Source organism: Antedon mediterranea, chromosome 1 (genome assembly GCF_964355755.1).
Source record: "Antedon mediterranea chromosome 1, ecAntMedi1.1, whole genome shotgun sequence".
NCBI classification, from domain to species: Eukaryota; Metazoa; Echinodermata; class Crinoidea; order Comatulida; family Antedonidae; genus Antedon; species Antedon mediterranea.
This window is the reverse complement of record NC_092670.1, coordinates 4,601,159-4,621,448: the sequence shown is the minus strand read 5'-3', so window position 1 is coordinate 4,621,448 and position 20,290 is coordinate 4,601,159. Positions and strand designations below refer to the sequence as shown.

The 20,290-nt window shown below is 32.0% G+C and overlaps 2 protein-coding genes across 8 annotated transcripts in view; both read left to right on the top strand.

Annotated features, from left to right (window-relative positions):
* Positions 1-8,795, top strand: part of LOC140054046 (uncharacterized) — a 50,828-nt gene extending 42,033 nt beyond the window's left edge. For 3 of the 5 annotated variants that reach the window (XM_072098886.1, XM_072098877.1, XM_072098869.1), the window contains exons 17-19: positions 1,128-1,460; positions 3,918-3,956; positions 5,065-8,795. In XM_072098886.1, coding sequence (XP_071954987.1) covers positions 1,128-1,460; positions 3,918-3,956; positions 5,065-5,265 — 573 coding nt within the window. In that variant the 3' untranslated portion in view covers positions 5,266-8,795. The remainder of the gene's footprint in view (positions 1-1,127; positions 1,461-3,917; positions 3,957-5,064) is intronic. The other 2 variants (XM_072098895.1, XM_072098903.1) reach the window with 2 other exon arrangements.
* Positions 8,796-10,151: 1,356 nt separating this feature from the next.
* LOC140054032 (asparagine synthetase [glutamine-hydrolyzing]-like) lies at positions 10,152-18,742 on the top strand. Of its 3 annotated transcripts, XM_072098857.1 has the most exons (10): positions 10,201-10,254; positions 11,831-11,861; positions 12,341-12,615; positions 12,855-13,001; positions 14,289-14,562; positions 14,859-14,951; positions 15,718-15,972; positions 16,337-16,544; positions 17,204-17,441; positions 17,894-18,742. In XM_072098857.1, exons 3-10 carry the CDS (start codon positions 12,367-12,369, stop codon positions 18,122-18,124), a joined length of 1,695 nt encoding a protein of 564 aa, XP_071954958.1. In that variant the 5' UTR covers positions 10,201-10,254; positions 11,831-11,861; positions 12,341-12,366; the 3' UTR covers positions 18,125-18,742. The 3 variants fall into 3 exon arrangements, with proteins under 3 accessions (XP_071954941.1, XP_071954958.1, XP_071954948.1); XM_072098840.1 differs by lacking the exon at positions 11,831-11,861 and having other exon boundaries at positions 10,152-10,254; XM_072098847.1 differs by lacking the exon at positions 11,831-11,861 and having other exon boundaries at positions 10,211-10,285.
* The last annotated feature ends 1,548 nt before the right edge of the window (positions 18,743-20,290 follow it).

The following is a 20,290-nucleotide window of genomic DNA, read 5'->3' as shown; positions in this document are numbered from 1 at the left end:
CTGTGGTGTTAATGACCTAACCACTAGCCAATCACCAGGCAATAAATAATAATATATAATCTATATATTTTTGGGATATTCATGACAAATCTGCATTGCACACCACTGCACACCGTAAAGAGATGCATGGTCAAAACATGTTTAATAATAGCAACTTTTTAGTTTTCTACAACAATTACATATTTTAATAATATTCTCAACTACTTTTAAACTATTGTCGTGATGAACTTTCCATTATTCGCTTTTGATGAAATAAACAATTTTTCAGCAACATATTTTTTTTTGTCAATTAATCCTCGACACATCACATCGCCAGACCAATCAGAGTGCTATATATTATGTATACATGGAATGCTTTGCTGTTGATATTTAATTATGATGTTACCAGTTGATTGGATCTATCCTTTAATCATGTTTTTTTGGATGTCGCCAAATTCATTTTTATTTTAAAGAGGATACATTACATACATTTTTTCTTAAAGAGGGTACATTACGTATATATATGTACTGTATCCTTTTAAAATAAAAATTCTACTACTATAATAATAACTATGATTACTATAGTTATCATAGTACTGCACTATTGAAATAGCACATATAATATCATCTATCCAATGCTAACTGGTGTGTTCCCTATACACCTATGTATTTGTTGCCACCTCTGAAGCTTCTTTTTTCTATGGAAATCATGTTTAACTAACAAGGCATTAAAATAAGTAGAAATGGTAATAAATGTAGATTAGATGCACTGTAAAAGTAAACCTAAATGCATGAATATTGAATAAAAAGCTTTTTTGCACAAATGGATGTAAACAATCAGTAATAAAACTCTGTGGCTTGATTATTTTTACAAGGCATGCAATAAATTATTTGATATATAGATAGTTATGTTTATTTATTATTTTTAAACAATAATACAGTACATGAAAAATAAATAAGCATTCATTTATAAAACTCAGTAAATTCAAAATAATATTTTACTGTTCGTTCAACTAATCAAGAAAACTTCATTTTATTTGAAAAAGAATCTACCATTGACTGGTATAGTTACATATAATTTTGTCTTTATTTTTTTTAACTCTTTTTGTTCTTCCTTTTTCCTGTTCATATTTTTGCCTCCTTTCTAGTCGGCCGAATCTTCCACTTCTGTCACATGCCAATCAGCAGTCAGCACCGCATCAAACGGCACAAAATCTAGCAACATCGTTGTTGAGACATGCATCGACGACCCTGTAACACCAAATTCTGTCCCAGCACTCGTCAGTGCTCGAAAAATGAGTGAACCTCCTAAAGATTCTCCTCCAATCAAAATTGAGACATCTTTAACAGATGTTGTGATTACCTCTTCCGAGTCGACGCCTGATTTATCGTACGCCTCGCCTCCCCCTCCTAGTTCCGGCGACGATGTTGCTAATCGTTCTAATGGTACCTGCGAATCAGACACCCAATCTTTTGGTTTGGTATGTTTATTTTCTGCTTCGGTTGAGTGAACACTCATTTCATCAAGCTTTTTCTTTTTCCTTTCAACTTGACGTTTTAATTTTGTTTTCATTTTCGTTCAGCTATTTCTTTACTAACATCAATGCATGATAAAGTGAAATATAGATTTGCTGTTCATTAATTCAAATTAATTTATTAATTGATTAATTAGTAATAATAATAATAATGATGTATTATGCTCACATCTATATGTAATTCAGTGGCAATACACTTGATAATAAAACACTTAAAGACTCATAAAAATACATTTTCAAAATCAAATAAAACAAAAATGCAACCAAAAGTATATAATGACAGGAAATAATTAAAGATTTACATTTACATTTTGGTTTACAAAATAAGATTTGAAATCAATTGTACAGTACTGTTAAATTGTATCCTTTATGTACTACTTAAGTACAAAGTATTGTGTACTGACGAGCACTCAGTGCCCAAATGGCAGCTGGGTAATGACATTAATTAGGTTGGGTAAGCCATTCCTGGACGTCTATCATTGGATGGAAGATATAGTGTTTTACTTAAAGACCCCTTCCCTGCAATTTTGGACGTTTTTTGGAAAATAATACATATATATCACTTTAAAAACATTAAACCATGTCATTCCTTGTCTTAAATGTACGTTTTATGGTAAATTATGATAAAAAGTGAGAAACAATGCACTACCTAAGTAGCTCGCGGCGATCGACCTCTCGTGGACGGTCTTAGGCCTAGCCTGGCTAGGCTTAGTTTTGTAGGCCTAGCTGGTAAACATCGGTAACGTGCGAACATCGTACGCTAGCTATATACCTAGCCTGACGTTGTATAGTTGCTGCATTAATTGTCTTTCTATTTTTGCCAGACTCCGTTGATACAAATTGGGGAAAACCCGGTATTTTCGCTGAAAAGTTAGGAGTCTTCCATTTGTTTTGGCCTCACGATCGATCGAAAAGTGGGCGAATTACAGGTGAAAAACAAAAATATCAATCCGCGCGCAATGCATTTTGGGATTTATAGCGGGCCGCTATAATTATTAAAATCGACTTATTTTTCACATTTTTAACCGTTTAAAGACGAAAAAAGTTATCGCAATAGGACCATATAGTATTATTTTTACATTAAATATAGTTTGTGATCTTAAATTAGATCTAAAAAACGTAGGGAATGGGGCTTTAACTTACTACTTGATTATACCACACATTTGTTTTCTTTTTCAATTACAAGCAAATTTATACGTTTATTTTTTCATTTAAAAAAAAGCAATGAATGAAAGTGAGGTTTGCAAGTAAAATAAAAATGCACATTTGACAAAATAATATGTTACACAGTATTGAGATTTACTTTAAAATGCATTGAATTTAAATTCTTTCTAATCTATTGTTTTTATTTACTAATTGTTTAGTTCCTTCAGCATGTTCCAGTTTCCTTTTCTTCAATTGCATCTGTATACTTATTTTGTTTCTTTACATTAATGTATCCATTCATGCATGCATGATTAGTCATCTTCCAATTGTCCAATCAGCAACTTACTATCAATTATGCAAATGAAAAGCTGATCATATGCAAATTACCACTTGAATTTGCAAATTCATTGACACCTTTACTGATAATATTTTTATTTCTTTTGAACTTATATTATCAAACTTTACATTTAAAAATGTTAATAAATATTTGTTATAATATTTTAATACAATATCAATTTTAATCTAATTAATATTCTTAAGCAATTCTATTCTAACAAGAATAATATTAAATTAATATGCTTTAACAATAAGAAAAAAAAATGTAATATGATATAAAAATTGAAAAATCTGAATTAATGTTATTGTTTTTCTTTACTAGTGTTTTAGTTGCATGTTGCATGCTGTGTTGTTTTACATTATGTTTGTGTTATTACTGTAATGATGTAAACTCAAATATTTGGTCAAGTTTAAGTTTTGGACCAATTCCTCAAATGTTAATTTAGTTGATTAAATGTGAATTATTTTGCATGAAACTGATTTCCAATTTGGGAGGGTCATTTAGGGATAATATGTGTACATATGGTAATATTTATTCTTCCAGTTTTAAATACATTGTATTACTTACATTTCTTGGGTTTGAATGATTTGGTTTATATATTACAGATTTTGCTTTAGAGTGTCTGTTTTTAGAATTCCCTTCCTTTGCTTTGTTTAATAACTTGTGCATGTTTATTTTCTTTGTCAGTTTTGGCATTCCATAGGCATGACCCAAAAGATGATTATTTTGTCTGATCTATAATCCCATGCAATTCTACCTTAGCCTTGTAAAGTGTCTAATCTTTACAATGGAATGGTACAAATCATTACTATTCGGATCAAACAAGTGCCTATCTCTAACCAAAAAAGATTAAACAAACCAATGCCAATCCCTGATCCTTTCAATTCATATTTTACCACTTTCTCTACTCTTTTCGACAGATTCTCGCCACTTCTGCCAGTTCTCCTAATCGTTTAGAAGTAGGTTAACATTTCATATATCTGTAACATTTAATACAAAACAAATGCATTTAACATCAATCGTTATGGTACTAAGTACAGCAATTGCTGTGCCCCAATGACTTTCAGAAGTCAACTTAATTCTACTTATGCCTTCAATGATAGTTATTGAGTGCAATGCAGTTGCACCCAATAATAACCTGTATTCTAAACAGTATTAATCTATAATGAAGGTGAAAAAGTACTATATTATACTGTTAGTTTTTTAATAGCAACTGGGAAAAAATAGAACCTGGTTATCAACTAAATTTGAGTGCACATAAATTGGTGGAGGCAAGGTGGTAGTTTTAATGCTCATTTATGCTAGGATGATAATATAGCTACTGTAAATATGCATTTTTCCTGCATAAAACAAAAGAAATCTAATAGTTTTCATCCTAGAACTATAGGAGAACCATCTATGCTGCCTTTGAAGAAAATAATATTTTCACACGTCCAATCAAATAATTTCATGATCAGGTAGATCAATAATGTTGTAATCATTTCTGTTCTTGATCATGACATCATTTGATTGGATTTAAAAAAATATTATTTTTTTATGAAAGAGAGCATAAATTGCTATCTCATCTAGAATGAAAACTGTTTATTTATTATTGGTCGTTATCGTTCTAATGTGTAGCAACCTTTACAGAGTATTATCCTGATCCATAACCACTATGCTATTAATAATGTGCCTCAGTCTGTAAGTGTAATCCCTTTTTTATTTCGTTGGTTGACTGATAGATATCTTTTAAAGGAATTTCTTTTCTGAATTCATAGTTAAAGTTTTCAAATTTTTCAACATTAATTGTCATGTCAGAAACATTATTTCTCCTATTTTCAGTTCATTTCACTTTTTTGAATATGTATATTATGTGTGATGTTGTAAATATGTAACATTATGTCAATACGATATCATAGCAGTATATTAATTAATCCAATATTATATTTAAATGAATTTAATGTTTGTTATGAAATATGTTTTATTGATTTTCATGTTGACTGACTAACAGATGGACAGATGACAAACTGACTTGACTTATTTATTTATAACAAACAGACATTTAAATTTCATGATTTCTATTTTTAGCAATTGCAGAAATCAAAGAAGGTTAACAGTAGCGGCACCTTGCCTGTGTTGACCAGGAAAACATCTGGTACTGTGTATGCTCCAAGTACAACAAGCGTTACACGGCAGAGGTCTGGCAATGGAATGTCCCCTTGGCATGTTGAAGCACACTCCGAGTCTAATACGTTGCCCACCCGAAGTACAATGACAACAGAGTTATAGTGACATAAATAGGAAGTCTGTTTGGAAAATGCTTTTCAAACCTGGTCAAATGTTGTTTATCTGGTGAAGATACTGGATTATATTCAACAGACACCATGCTATTCAACTGATAGGAGACTATTCAACTGATAGGAGACTATTCAACTGATAGGAGACTATTCAACTGATAGGAGACTATTCAACTGATAGGAGACTATTCAACTGATAGGACACTATTCAACTGATAGGACACTATTCAACTGATAGGAGACTATTCACCTAATAGGAGAGTATTCACCTAATAGGAGACTATTCAACCAGTCATGAATACTATTCACTTTGAAATATTTAGTCATTTGTAATGAGTTCACTATTTTGAATAGTTACCAATACAGGTGGTGTACATGTGGTGAATAATGAATGCTGAATATGCATGCAGCTTTTTCCCTTCCTTTTAAAATGTCTGTATTTTAAAACTAAAGAATAATCTATTTTAACATCTTCAATTTAAATGTTTTGTAAAACAAGACTCTTTTAAATTAAGATTAAATTCTCAACATTTCAATCAATTAATTTCAGATTTACAATAGAACATTTTAAGACTACGAGAAAAAGTAAAGTAAATTTTATAATAATGTACATAAAACCATTCTTTTAAAGTAATGGTGTAGATACCCATGATATTAACTTGATTAAATTATTTTCTTTTTATTCTGTAAAACCAAATTCATTTTCGGGAAAGAAGAATTATTTTAATATGTAATCTTTAAACTGTATTATATGCAGAATTTAATATTTTGATATTAAAAAATAAAATATTATTATTTTTTTTTATTGGTTCTAATTTTAACAAGCAGAATGTGTCCTGTAAAAAGTTGGGATGTGATTTAAAGTTAATAAATTAGAAACCTAAATGGTTTATGCTGTTTTTAACCTAAGTTCATTTTTTTAATGACTAAGATGATTTTATTCTTTTTTTTTCTTTTTTTTTTTATCAGAAATGTTATTATTTTGTATAGTATATTATTTTTATGTGTTGGTGACTATTGTACATTAATTTAAACTTTCTATGGTCAAATGATTTTATGAATATATATTTGGTCCTTGACGTACCTAACCTCTATCTAAAACTAACACTTTTTATTTTTTGTTTATCTGTTGTTTTGAAGATTTTGACATCATTGAGCGGTAGTTGTTTGGTTTTTATCCAATTCTAATTATTTTTATTGTTTTGTTGTATAATTTAATTTGCATACATTTAAATATGAATACATCTAGTATGTTATTTTCTCCTTAACTAAAATGATTATGTTGTTTTTACAAATTTGAAGAAACCATGAACCATAGATTGCACGACGTGACACCAAGACTTGGAAACCAGTAGAGCGTAACATGCGTAATTTTCATCACAAACATTAACGACTACATTAATGATATTTTTGATTACTATTTTTATTTTGCCATAGTTGTGGAAAATATCACATGTTCTCATAATGTTTGTAAAAAATGATGTTGGTTACGCTTGATTGATTTTGTAGTTTTGTGATTCACAGTGTGCAATAGAAACATGTACGAAGTACAGTACATGAAATTTGAACCATATATAACAAACAGTTTTTAGTTTAAAATACAGTTTAAATACTACTCAGAAATACCTTTGATAATGTAAATAACATTTTAATAACTTGATAGAATTCTTGAATTATTTAAATTAATAATAGTTGTGTTGTTGTAAAAAAAAGAAATTAATAATATAGATATTATCATGTGAACTAATATAACATTTTGATCAAATCTTGAGCTCAAGTAGTTTTGTTTGAAGATATGAAAGATTTGGCAGATCTGATAATATTACTGTAGTTCTGATGGATACACTTTTTACAAAACACCACAAAATCGGCGAGATTTAAAAGTAGAACAATATGACCTATAGTTTAAATCTTATCGTCCCTGGAAATACTTTTTAAATAATTAATTATTAAAAGTTGTAGATATACATTCCTAAAAAGCTTAATAATGTATAATAATTACATTCTTGAATACCTTAACGTCCATTTATTATTAAAGTTGTTAGTTAGTACACATTAAATTAGTTTCTATAAAAACAAGATCTAGTTTCCATTATATTTTTAATAATTACTAATACACCTTTAAATATTTCCAAAGAACACTTTGAATAATGGTACGTTTTCAGTGCCTTTGTCTATTCACCTTGAGAATTCTTTCGATTAAACCTTCTGAATAAACCTAGCATTGATACAGGTAGGTTGGAGAATTGTTTAAACAACTTGAAAGTAAATACTAATTCATCATTAATTCTAACATTTTTATTCATTCAAGCCAGCAAATTTGCAGAATTTGTGAAATTGAATATTTCAATTGCATAATTTTTAACTAAAACAGTTACATTTGTATACAGTTTGTTGCTTCAGTATGTTTGACATATTTCATATACAGTAGTGCAAAATTAACATTTTCATACCATTACATATTTTTGTTTTAAGTTTTCTATTATGTAATCTGTTATACTGTGATATTTCTTTTACAGTGTAAACTTTATGCTCTGATGTGGTATAGTATTTTTTTTTTATGTACATCCGTGTTTTACTCGCATGCATACTGTATAGTTAAAGTGCAAGAGTGTATGTTACAGAAATCTTGAAATATGCCATACATGTAAACAATTGTTTCTATGTTTCTAGTAAATAAAACCCATTGTCAAACACTATAAAACTTGAAATACATTTGCTTGTTTCATTTACCGATTTATAAATTGATTACATTTTAGAATGTTTGACTTTAGCATACGCTATGAGCTGTTTGTGCATAGTGTGTATGCTATGGGCTACCCTTGTAGAGGATGCTATTTTTTGTATCATGCTATGTGCTGTCTGTGCATAGTGTATGCTATAGACTGTCTGTGCATAGCGTATTCTCTAGGCTGTCTGTGCATAGTGTATGCTATAGGCTACCCTTGTACAGCATATGCTAGTTTTCCATGTATAGTACATGCTATAGGCTGCTGATGTACAGTGTATGCTATTGTATACTGGGCTATGTATGAGTAGACAACTACTAGTTCCTGTAATGTTTAAATATTACTATTATTATTAATCTCAAACTCCCTAGTGTCAGATACCAGATTGGCACATTGACCAATCACAATTCTATATGCTATTGAAACATCACATTTATTTGTTTGGTTTATATTTAAGTATTTTGCTATCATTTAATGGTTACGTTGTTTATTTTATGTTCACAGTTTATGACATCAATAACAATAATATATGTTTAATTTTACAACGCGTTTTATCCAATATTCACCTGAATTTTAAGTTATAATGTGTTTTTCTATGGTTTACTTATGATGACTTATAACTGTTTGTTGTACAAGTCTAAAAAATGGAAAATCTATATAAAAAAATAAAGTGAACAACTTGGCTATTTGAAAAGTTGTAAATGGGAAGTTGTAACTGTATGTAGAAAAATGAGACTACATATAACAACGACTTGTGTCTATAATAAATTCAGTCAATTTGTAAGAAGATCGATATGTTTGTATTGTTTTTTTGTCAATATACGTAAATACAACAAATAGAAAATTAGTTTCAAAGAATGAAAATACTGTATTCTCCTCTCCTTTCTACGATTTAGGGAGTTTTCAGCAAACATATAAAACTGTTTATTTCAACGAAACAAGTTAGTTTCAACAAATAAAACTATTTTCCTATACATTCGATCTTGAGAGGTCAAAACATGTAAAACTGTTCTATTCAACAAGACAAGGTGTGTACAATAAAAGTTAGTTTCAATGAAAGAGAATTTTATCCTCTCACCATTTAACGATTTTGGAAGTTTTTGGCAAACATGTCAAACTGTTCAATTCAGCAATGATACAAGTAGAATACAACAAAAATAGATAGTTAGTTTCAACAAATAAAACTATTTTACTCTCAATTCAACGATTTAGAGAGGTTTTTGGGGAAAACATGACAAGGTGAATACTATACAAGTTAATTTCAATGAATGACAATATTCTTCTCTCGCAACAATTTTGGAAGTTGTTGGCAAAACATGTTAAAATGTTTTTTCAACAACAACGAGGTGAATACAACAAATAAAAAGTTAGGGAGTTTTTCTGACTCGCAACCTAAACAAATTCATCTGTAATTTTACCACTGAATTGCCATTTTTGGAAAGTGAATGAGGCAACCAATGGGGATTGATTCTCTGTTTTTCAGAATTCCCTCAACGCCATCTAGGTATCTGCATACACGCATAAAAGATATAAAACACAGAATAAAGACTTTTTAATAAACCAGTTTAAAGAAAAAATTAACACTATCTATATTTAGTAATCAGGTATAATATATAATATAAAACTAATATGTACATATCCCTATACATTATATTATTCATTTTCTTTATTTTGGAATATTTTTCCAGTTTTAAATAAAATACATTTTATGCCTGGAACCTACCAAAAAGTTGTTCTACCTTTAGCTGAATAAAGCAATTAAAATAGTTGTCCATTAGTATCGACCAAAAAAAGTTTGTTTTCGGGTTGGGGTGGGGGTGGGGGGAGGGGAGTTTAGTTCGCTGAAAAAAGTTTCTTATTGGGTAACAACTTTGCCACCGTTGAGAGTGCTCTTTAAAGTATTTTTAGGGATGTACTTGAAATATAACTAGAACACTGAAACTGAAAGTCATTTTGTTTAGGAAATTGTTTTCTTGTTTCCTGGATATTGGCATCTTATGTATGTTTCAAGGTTTTATTTATATTTAAACTACGTTGTATCTATCTGTTAATAAAGTGGATTAACTATCTAAATTATTTTATTACGTTCCTTTTATTTTAATATATAGAGTTTTTTAGTGTATCCCTATAGCAAAGTGATGATGCAACTCTATGCTTGACCGAACTGAAAGGTCAAATTTACAATAGAAAACAAACACTCACTGATCAACACACCACGCCGTTTGCATCAGATACCGGTTCTTCGCCAGAAAGTAAGCATATGCTTCTATTTTATCGTATAATGTATGTTTTAATTTGTTTAGATAATAACTAGAGTTAATTGCTAGGCCTAGGCCTAGTTTATTTTCAGGTGTAGAGTAGAGGCATAAAATAGGCCTATCTAGAGATAGATAGAGAATCAACCTCACTGCCTGCTGCTTGGCACCCACACAGTTGGAGGGAAATCCATAATCAAAATTGGCTGGAGAGAATGTACAGTTTTGTTTGATGAAGTTAAATTCCATACTGAACAGTAAGCGCCAAGAGGAGGTCAACGTGACCTTCAAAAATATTTCAGATTATTTAATTATTATTACATTATGTTTTTTTTCAGTCTACAGTGTACTCTATAGGCCTAACTCTATTTTGTTAATTTGAATGTAATTTTATTTTAAATACGTAATTTAATTTCTGTCTAATGTTTGACAATCATCATTAGCAGTAGTAATTTATAATCGGCCGCTCTAATAATACGAGGTTTTTTTAAAGCTAATTAAGAATTGAAACGCTTTGATTTTTATTTATTTTTTGGTTTATTTACATTTTAAAAAGTAATTAGTTATCTTTTTTCACAGATGCAACATTTAAAGTTCAGGTCAAGTCACTATGATGAGTCTGAAAATTTAAAACTTAAAAACTTAATTTTTTTTTATTTATAGAAAATAGGCTACTTTAAATACAAATAAAAACAATGTCTGCGATTATTTAAATGGCAACAAAGATTATCTACTTAAGTGGTCCAAAGTTCATGATAACATATTTTGTTATTAAGAACAATTTAAACATGGTTTAAAGGCCAGGTACGGGCAAAAAATTTCTATTGATCATACATTTCAATAATTATCGATCTATATAGTTTCCCCTATGTTTCATAATTTTTGGGATTTTATTTGTGTTACACGAGCTTGTTGAAAATAGGCCCTTTCTTATCAGTGGGGGGATAGTTCAAATTACACAGTAAAATTTCTATTCTTTTGTACACAAATTTTGTAAATAGAGAGGCATTTTAAAAAGCTATGAAAATAAATGGTGTGGTAAAAAATGTTATCAGATGACTAAATATAGGTAATATAACTTGAATATTACATTTCTGATATTTTTATCCAACTTCAGATTTTTGTTTTCATGCTATAACAAAAATTATCCACCGTATATCCACCATCTTTTTTCACCGTCGAGGGAGTCAACAGACATGTTATTACATTAGGTTAACTACCTAACTACTGAAAAAAAGTCTTCCTGGTTTTTATGGAAGAATTTTGCTAAATTTTGTATTTGACCATATTAAGGGAAAGTCATGTTTTTTTGTCTCGATTTCTGTTACAAATATTTGATTTATGTACAATTAACAAAATATTATATTTCAAATTCATGCCTGTACCTGAGCTTTAACAGATCCAATACATTGTCCTACCAAAGTAAGACCTACTCAAATACCACAAACAAGGATATACTTAAACCTGTTCATTGTTAACATATGCTTTGTTTTTTCCAATGACCTATTGACAAAATGAATACTTATTATACTAAGTCTCACTAGTATTTTTATTATTTTGAATTTTACAAAAGTCAGGATTGATTTATTATAGTTTTTCATTCAGTAAGTATTTTTATTCATTCAAAAGCTTAGTATAAAATTGTTCCTGTATTACTGTACACAGCAAGTATTAAAACATAATTATATGCAATTATTATTTCGATAACTTTTCCTGGGCCGAATCATGCTGTTATCACGCTGCATCTATTTGATAGCAATTCTATTATAATGCACTGTATTGTGTTTTAATTTAATTATTTAATTAATTTATTGTGTTTTTGCTATTTATTTGTATTTATCATTACCATATTTCTTTTTGTTTTTTTCTGTGCTTCAGTATGACTATCAAAACAATTTTAGGATGTATTTTTTATTTTACTGATGATATTGATATGAAAGTAAAACACACCCTTTCCATGAATCTCTAATCCAATAAGCTTAAATCACCTTTGACCTAATTCAGATTAAATCTGTAGCAAAATTTAAAAACAAACTAACAGAGATAAAAATATCACACATGTTTTATGTTTCTTTATTTTCAGATTAAATCAAATTTGTAGCAGAGACCATGTGTGGAATTTGGGCAATATTCGGTAGCAACGAAGATGTACACAAGTACTGCGAGAGTGCCTGTAAGATCGCGCATCGGGGCCCGGACGCCTTCTGTCTAGAAAATGTCAATCATCTAGCCAACTGCTTGTTTGGGTTCCACCGATTGGCTATCGTGGATGATGTTTTTGGTATGCAGCCAATGAGATTGAAGGCGTATCCTCACATATGGATGATGTACAATGGAGAAATATACAACTTCAAAAAGGTGAGCAAAATATAGTCAGCATATGTTTAAAATGAAGTTTCATTTAAATACTGTAATAGCATTTTAATATTGAAACATATCTGCACCTAGGCATGCTGTTTTTTTTTATAACTAGATGATACAATAATTATAGATATATACTAAATGTAATTGAGTAACATCGGTTAGACCTAGCTGGCTACATACTGTAGATTAAAACATCAAGATCTTTACAAACATTGCAATTTTTTTTGTTCTAGTTACGTGAACAATACAAGTTTGATTTTACCAGTAACTGTGATGGTGAAGTTCTCATCCACTTGTATGCACATGGTGGCATTGACTTCATGGCTAAGATGCTGGATGGTGTCTTTGCATTCTGCCTGCTAGATACACAAACCAAGAAGGTACTGTATAAGCCACCTACTGTTACAACAGTAGACACTCAGAGTACAGTTAGTAGGCCTACTGTAGACACTTACTGCTACAACAGTAGGCACCCAAAGTACAGCTAGTAGGCCTACTGTAGACACTTACTGCTACAACAGTAGGCACCCAAAGTACAGCTAGTAGGCCTACTGTAGACACTTACTGCTACAACAGTAGGCACCCAAAGTACAGCTAGTAGGCCTACTGTGTAGACACTTACTGCTACAACAGTAGGCACCCAAAGTACAGCTAGTAGGCCTACTGTAGACACTTACTGCTACAACAGTAGGCACCCAAAGTACAGCTAGTAGGCCTACTGTAGACACTTACTGCTACAACAGTAGACACTCAGAGTACAGTTAGTAGGCCTACTGTAGACACTTACTGCTACAACAGTAGGCACCCAAAGTACAGCTAGTAGGCCTACTGTGTAGACACTTACTGCTACAACAGTAGGCACCCAAAGTACAGCTAGTAGGCCTACTGTGTAGACACTTACTGCTACAACAGTAGACACTCAGAGTACAGTTAGTAGGCCTACTGTAGACACTTACTGCTACAACAGTAGGCACCCAAAGTACAGTTAGTAGGCCTACTCTGTAGACACTTACTGCTACAACAGTAGGCACCCAAAGTACAGCTAGTAGGCCTACACACTTACTGCTACAACAGTAGGCACCCAAAGTACAGCTAGTAGGCCTACTCTGTAGACACTTACTGCTACAACAGTAGGCACCCAAAGTACAGTTAGTAGGCCTACTGTAGACACTTACTGCTACAACAGTAGGCACCCAAAGTACAGCTAGTAGGCCTACACACTTACTGCTACAACAGTAGGCACCCAAAGTACAGCTAGTAGGCCTACTGTGTAGACACTTACTGCTACAACAGTAGGCACCCAAAGTACAGCTAGTAGGCCTACTGTGTAGACACTTACTGCTACAACAGTAGGCACCCAAAGTACAGCTAGTAGGCCTGCTGTGTAGACACTTACTGCTACAACAGTAGGCACCCAAAGTACAGCTACTGTAGTAGGCCTGCTGTACTGTTGAGTTACCTTTTAAGTTAGTTTTCAATTTAATTTGTATTCCATATTAGAATTATTATGTCTTGACCCATGCAAATGACTGTCCAAAAACAAGTACTAGTATGTAGTTATTAGAGTAATTATTTAACTGTCATATTTACAGTACTACTTAATGACTTTTACAGCACAATAGAAAATAAAAATAAAAATAATGAACATATTTGCTGTTTCATTTCAGGTATTTATCGGTCGTGATACCATTGGTATTCGTCCAATGTTTCGTCTGTACTTGGAAGATGATGGCATACTTGCAATCTGCTCAGAAGCCAAAGGCATTGTGGGTCTTAGCAACACACACGACTGTGCAAACATTGAGCCGTTTCCTCCTGCTCACTATGAAGAGTATGACTTGTTAATGAATGGGAAAGCTATGTTTGTTAGTCGACACAAATTTCATTTATATGATGAGACACCAAAATGGGCGTTGGAGACCCAAACACCCAAACCAGAAGGTACTGTAGGTTGATGGATTCGTTCTTTGAGATAACAATGTAATAATCCATTAATGAAATTTTACACAAATCTTCAAGATATCAGGGGCAGATTCCAGCTCCAAGGGGTTTTATAGGCAAAGCCCTATTAGTTTTAGTAATTAAGTTGTATACAACATTGCATTTAATTTAGTAATGTTGTGCATTATTATTATTATGTCTGTAGGCTATACACAGCCCTTTAGCTCAGCACAACTACATCTTTTTAATTATTACAGTAACATTACAACTAACTACTTGTTTCAATCTACTTTCAGTGGATGAGCATCTTGCTAACATTCGTCTCTTGTTGACTGAAGCTGTAAGAAAAAGATTCATGGCCAACAGAAGGATAGGTTGCTTTTTATCAGGTAACATAAATATTGAGATTGAAAAATTAAAAACAAACATGTAAGCGAATCCATGCAATACACAACTTCTATAAGAACTACTGTGATAAAGATATTGTAATATAGTGTTGCGTTGTTGAGGTACTAATGAAAGACTCTTACTCGCTTAACTGTCGTAACACATATATTGTTTATTCAGTATAATACTTCAGTACAATAATGATTCGGTACAATATACTATTAGGATAAGGATACAGAGGATCAGTGATGCTGTCGGTGAGGTGTGAATTGTGTAGGTCTGCTTCTGGAGAAGTGGCTGTAAGGTGTAGATGTTCTTCTGAAGAAGTGGCTGTGAGGTGTAGATGTTCTTCTGAAGAAGTGGCTGTGAGATGTGTCTGGGCTCCTCTGAAACTTGGGGGTATATTGGCTCAGTTCATTTGCATAATGTCATTACATCATTTATGGAGCTAATGATTGGTCCTAAGTTGATCCAGGGGTGTTTAAGTGGGAGTGATTGATCTTATCTGGGGAGGTTACAATGATGAATTGGCCCTGTCGAATCTCTGCTTAAAACTGTCAATATCTAATTGTTTTACGATGGGAACAGTCGCAAAATTAAGCTAAGTGTTTTCTTTAGGGATTCTATTATAAACTAAATGGTCATTAAAACATCTGGACAAACTCTCCTTTGGACTTTCTGGGTCAAGTTTGTGAACCTATTCTGATACAAAGGTCAATTTCTTAAATATAAAAGTATATCGTTATATTACAATATTTCTTTTTCTAGGCGGTTTAGATTCCAGTCTAGTCTCCGCACTGGTTGCTAAGTTAGCAACAGAAGAAGGTGTAAGCTATCCGATACAAACATTCTCCATCGGCATGAAAGGAAGTCCTGACGTGGCCGCCGCTCGAAAAGTAGCGGCACACATTGGCAGTGAACACCATGAAATAGGATTCACACCAGAAGAAGGTATTGAGGCAGTTGAAGATGTTATCTACTCCTTGGAGAGTTATGATATCACAACTATACGAGCTTCTGTTGGTAGGTCGCAAAGAAGACTTTCATGATCATTTTTTTTAAATTGGAATTGCATTGAAATCACATTTCTACTTGTAACATGTAATGCCAGCAACATGATGCCTAAAACTTCGTTCACACTGATTTTAAAATCTTAAGAAGAAAATCTCACCGCTGTCAACACTTTTTTGAATAAGGTCATCCGAGTGAAGATGAACATTTTCACCAATTGAGTTTGACCAGTCTCGTTAGAGTACCGTTTCTATTTCACTTCTTTTATAACATAAAAGTGTACGCCGTAACCCTAACCATGGTAGTTGTAGTTTCATTGTTAGTAGCACTCTCCAAAACTATTCTTCATTAATGAAAGTTAATTCCATTTTTCCAGGTATGTACCTTGTATCAAAATATGTTAAAAAGGAAACAGACACAGTTGTAGTATTGTCTGGAGAGGGAGCTGATGAACTCTGTCAAGGGTACATCTACTTTCACATGTCACCTAGTGCAGAGGACGCAGATAAAGAAAGCCGGCGGCTGTTGGATGACCTTTACCTGTATGATGTCCTTAGAGGGGATAGGACAACGTCTGCTTTTGGGTAAAACATATATGTGTGATGGTTGTTACACTAGACATAATTACAATAGGATATTTTAATTATTATATTCAGAAAGGTTGATTTGGCCTAAAGCCTGTTTTCCACTTGGCAAATTCGCAACAATTGTTAGCATATAAGCATATTCATATTTCCATCTCCCAAATCCCTATCTGTCATGAATTATAGAGTTTTTGTTTTCCTTGAGTTTTATCTTTAGCGAAATTAGTAATTCGAAGAGTTTCTAATTTTTATGAAGTGAAAATTGGTCAGCAAATCAGAGCATAGGAAATCACAACAACCAATATCAAATCACCTTTAGAAATTTAGTAGCAAATAACATTTTATTTGAATCTTATACTCTTTCCACATCTGAATAAATTGTTACAACTTGTAACAAGTTAGTAACCAGGTTTGTTCTCCCAATTTATTACACGTTTTCATACACGCATATGTGAACCGTGAAAAATCTCTGGAGAAAGCATAGTGCTATTTGATTACTATGATTGGTCAGTTTAATACACTCGGGACATCTCGGAACAAAAATAAGCTTCTCATCAGTGGGGACAAAATTGTCTTCACACTATGCAAACCTGGTTACAACATGTTAATTTTTGCAGGTGTGAAAAGGGTATTAATTCATCCATTTCCCTCCTTTTCAGATTAGAAATTCGAGTGCCATTTTTAGATCACCATTTTGTATCCAACTTCTTATCTATACCGGCCAAACTACGTACGCCAAGGCATGGAGTAGAGAAGTATATCTTGCGAAAAGCATTTGATGGATCAGGTCTTTTACCAGAAGAGATCTTATGGAGACCAAAAGAAGCCTTTAGTGATGGAGTGTCATCTACAGAAAAGTCTTGGTACCAAGTTCTACAAGAGTTTATTGAAACTAAAGTATGTATCATGTGATTAGTTAGTGTAACATTGGTATTGCATTTAAAGTCATGCCATCTGATTGTTTAATAGTCATATATTACCAATTACAACACAAGATTCTTGTCATTTTATTAATGTTGACTTATAAAGTAATTTTAATCATAATTTAATCATCTTCATCATATTTTGTTGTAAGTACACCTTTTATGCTCAACTCATGTTATACCAATTGAGCGTTTACTTATAAAGTAATTTTAATCATAATTTAGTCATCTTTATCATATTTTGTTTGAAATACACCTTTTATGCTCAACCCAGTGACTCACTTGTGGACTTCCAACAAGAACTAAACCCTACAGTCTCTAGTCTATCATGTAACTTCTACCTGTTTATAGAAAACTCTTTTCATAAATGTGTATTATTATTTTAAATATTTTTAGTTATGTTCAATCTTTTTTTAACCATTTCAGGTGACAGATAGTATGTTTGAAGATGCGCCTAAAATGTATCCATTCAATCCACCAAAGTCTAAAGAAGCGTATTATTATCGTCAGATATTTGAACGGTTCTACCCAAACCGTTCATCTTGGATACCATACTTCTGGATGCCAAAGTGGGTTAACACAGACGATCCTTCTGCCAGGACGTTAAAGCACTATAAAGAATCAGACGTAGAAAGTAGTAGCAAGATCAATGCTTAGACCGCCCTCTAACCTTATATTGAATAAATATGGTGTAATAGATAGTATCCAAGTTTAGTTGTTTAACTTTTTAGCGCAATAAATAATGGAGTTTTAGAGATTCATGGACAAAAATTGGGTTTCATTTTTGTAATATTGTAATGTTTTAACTTAAACTGTAGTTTATGAGTTTTGTTGGATGTAAAGCTAAACATCAATCAACATTCTGAACTTTTTTAATTCAATTTATTTTATCTTAATAAAAAAAACAAAAACCCTTTTAAAAATACTTGCAAATGCAGCAGGTTGTTGTGCCAGCTAGGACTTTCTCATCTGATTCCTAGTGTGTCTTTAACTAAAGCATAATTTATATTTAAAGTTCTTTTTTTAATTATTACTTGTTTTATATATATAATATATCCAAGTACTCTCACTTGCACTGATGAAGGGCTAGTGTTGGCCGAAAGCTCTGCTAATTTTTCTGGCTGTTTTACTTTATCATTTTGATTTAGCTTTTTGCTTATTTTATTTGGTATAAATCTATTGAGAGCCAGCCACTGCTACCCTTAACAACAACATCATGTAATTGGTGCCTTGCACTGTCTGTTGTAAGATTAAATAAAACATTGGCATTTTTCAGTAGTTTTCTTTTGGATTTATATCTGTTTCAAATGCTATTAGGCTTAAAATTTCACTAATCGTAAAGTAGAAAAGAAAGACTTAAGTTGGTGTAGTCGAAATAATTATTTTAGGCCTACATCTCTGGAACAGGAATTCATTCATGTGCGCATGTCCATGTTTAAGGCCTGTCACATTTACCGTAGTTTGAATTGATTTCGTTTAATATGAATCTTTATAGTCATGTAAATAAAATAAATTTGACCGTTGCAGCGCTTTCTTCTTTGGAATACTTTGCCACGTTTATGTCGAGTAAAAAATGTTGAGATTACAAACATATCTAGTATTAGAGTACTGTACCATGACCGTAAATAGTGCAAGCCTACTGTTGGAATATCCGGCTATTGATGCAACGTAAAGGTTGTTTTACTTCTTTTTTTTCTTTTTTTTTTTGTGGAGTAGCACGTATGAACCCAACGTCGGGACATATTGCTCTCTCCTCCTTCCAGATGGAGAAATCATGGCGCCATTGGATATGTTGTTTGCGTGAATGATGGGAATACAACAACAGCAGGCAACAATAAGTATAATAACTGTGTATAACGGCCATTGATATAAACAGTAAAGAAATAGGATAAAAAAGATGATTGACATGAAAAGATCAAATACATTTGGCTCTGTCTCCAGATTCAAGACGTCACTGTCCCTTCCAATTTTTCTTATTTCCTCATCAACGAATGACTCGGTGTGTGTTTTGAATTTATGTTCTCTTCCAGCACCCTCTGCAATAGCTAGCCCGCTCTTAATCATTTCATTTTGAATTTCGAGTCTATGTTGTAATTCTTGTTTTTCAGACTGTATTTTCTCCATCTGTTTTTGATATGACTCTAGAATCATTTTATGTTTCTCCAAATCGGGTTGCGCACATTCTGCTTTACTATTTTGTATTTCAACACTCTTGATCTTATCAACCATTGATTTAATTTCTTGATGATGTTTTACAATTATGTTTTTATGTATTTGTTGTTCCCTGTTTGCACGTTTTGTTATATTCTTTTTTTCCTTTTTTAATTTCTCAATCTCACTCACCGATGATTCGTAGTCCTTTTGGCATTGAGATTGTACCAATCGCAAATCAGTATAAGCTTTTTCCATTTCTGAAAGTTTATTTTCAAATTTGTATTTTTTTGTACGATATTTCTGGAATGCTTCAGTAAAAGTCACGTTACTCACATTGTGTCGACGATGTAATCGTTTTTTACGACAACGAATGCAAATAAGTTCCAAGCAAGTTTCACACCATATGTTTAAAACTTGGTTATGATCAGAATTCTCACACATTGGCAGCCTAATACCTTAGTTAGACCCAAATTATCAGCAGTTTTCAAACATCCTTTTGCGTCTTCTACCAGAAAGGACGAAGGGAGTGTTTTTAGGCCAGTGCTAGGAAGTTGGGTTGACTTTCTACACAAAGCACACACAATATTAGAAACAGTCCGATGACGTTGATTTGTTGCAATTGAATCACATTGCTTCTGTTTAGGCAAAAAGAATGTCCACACGTAAGAA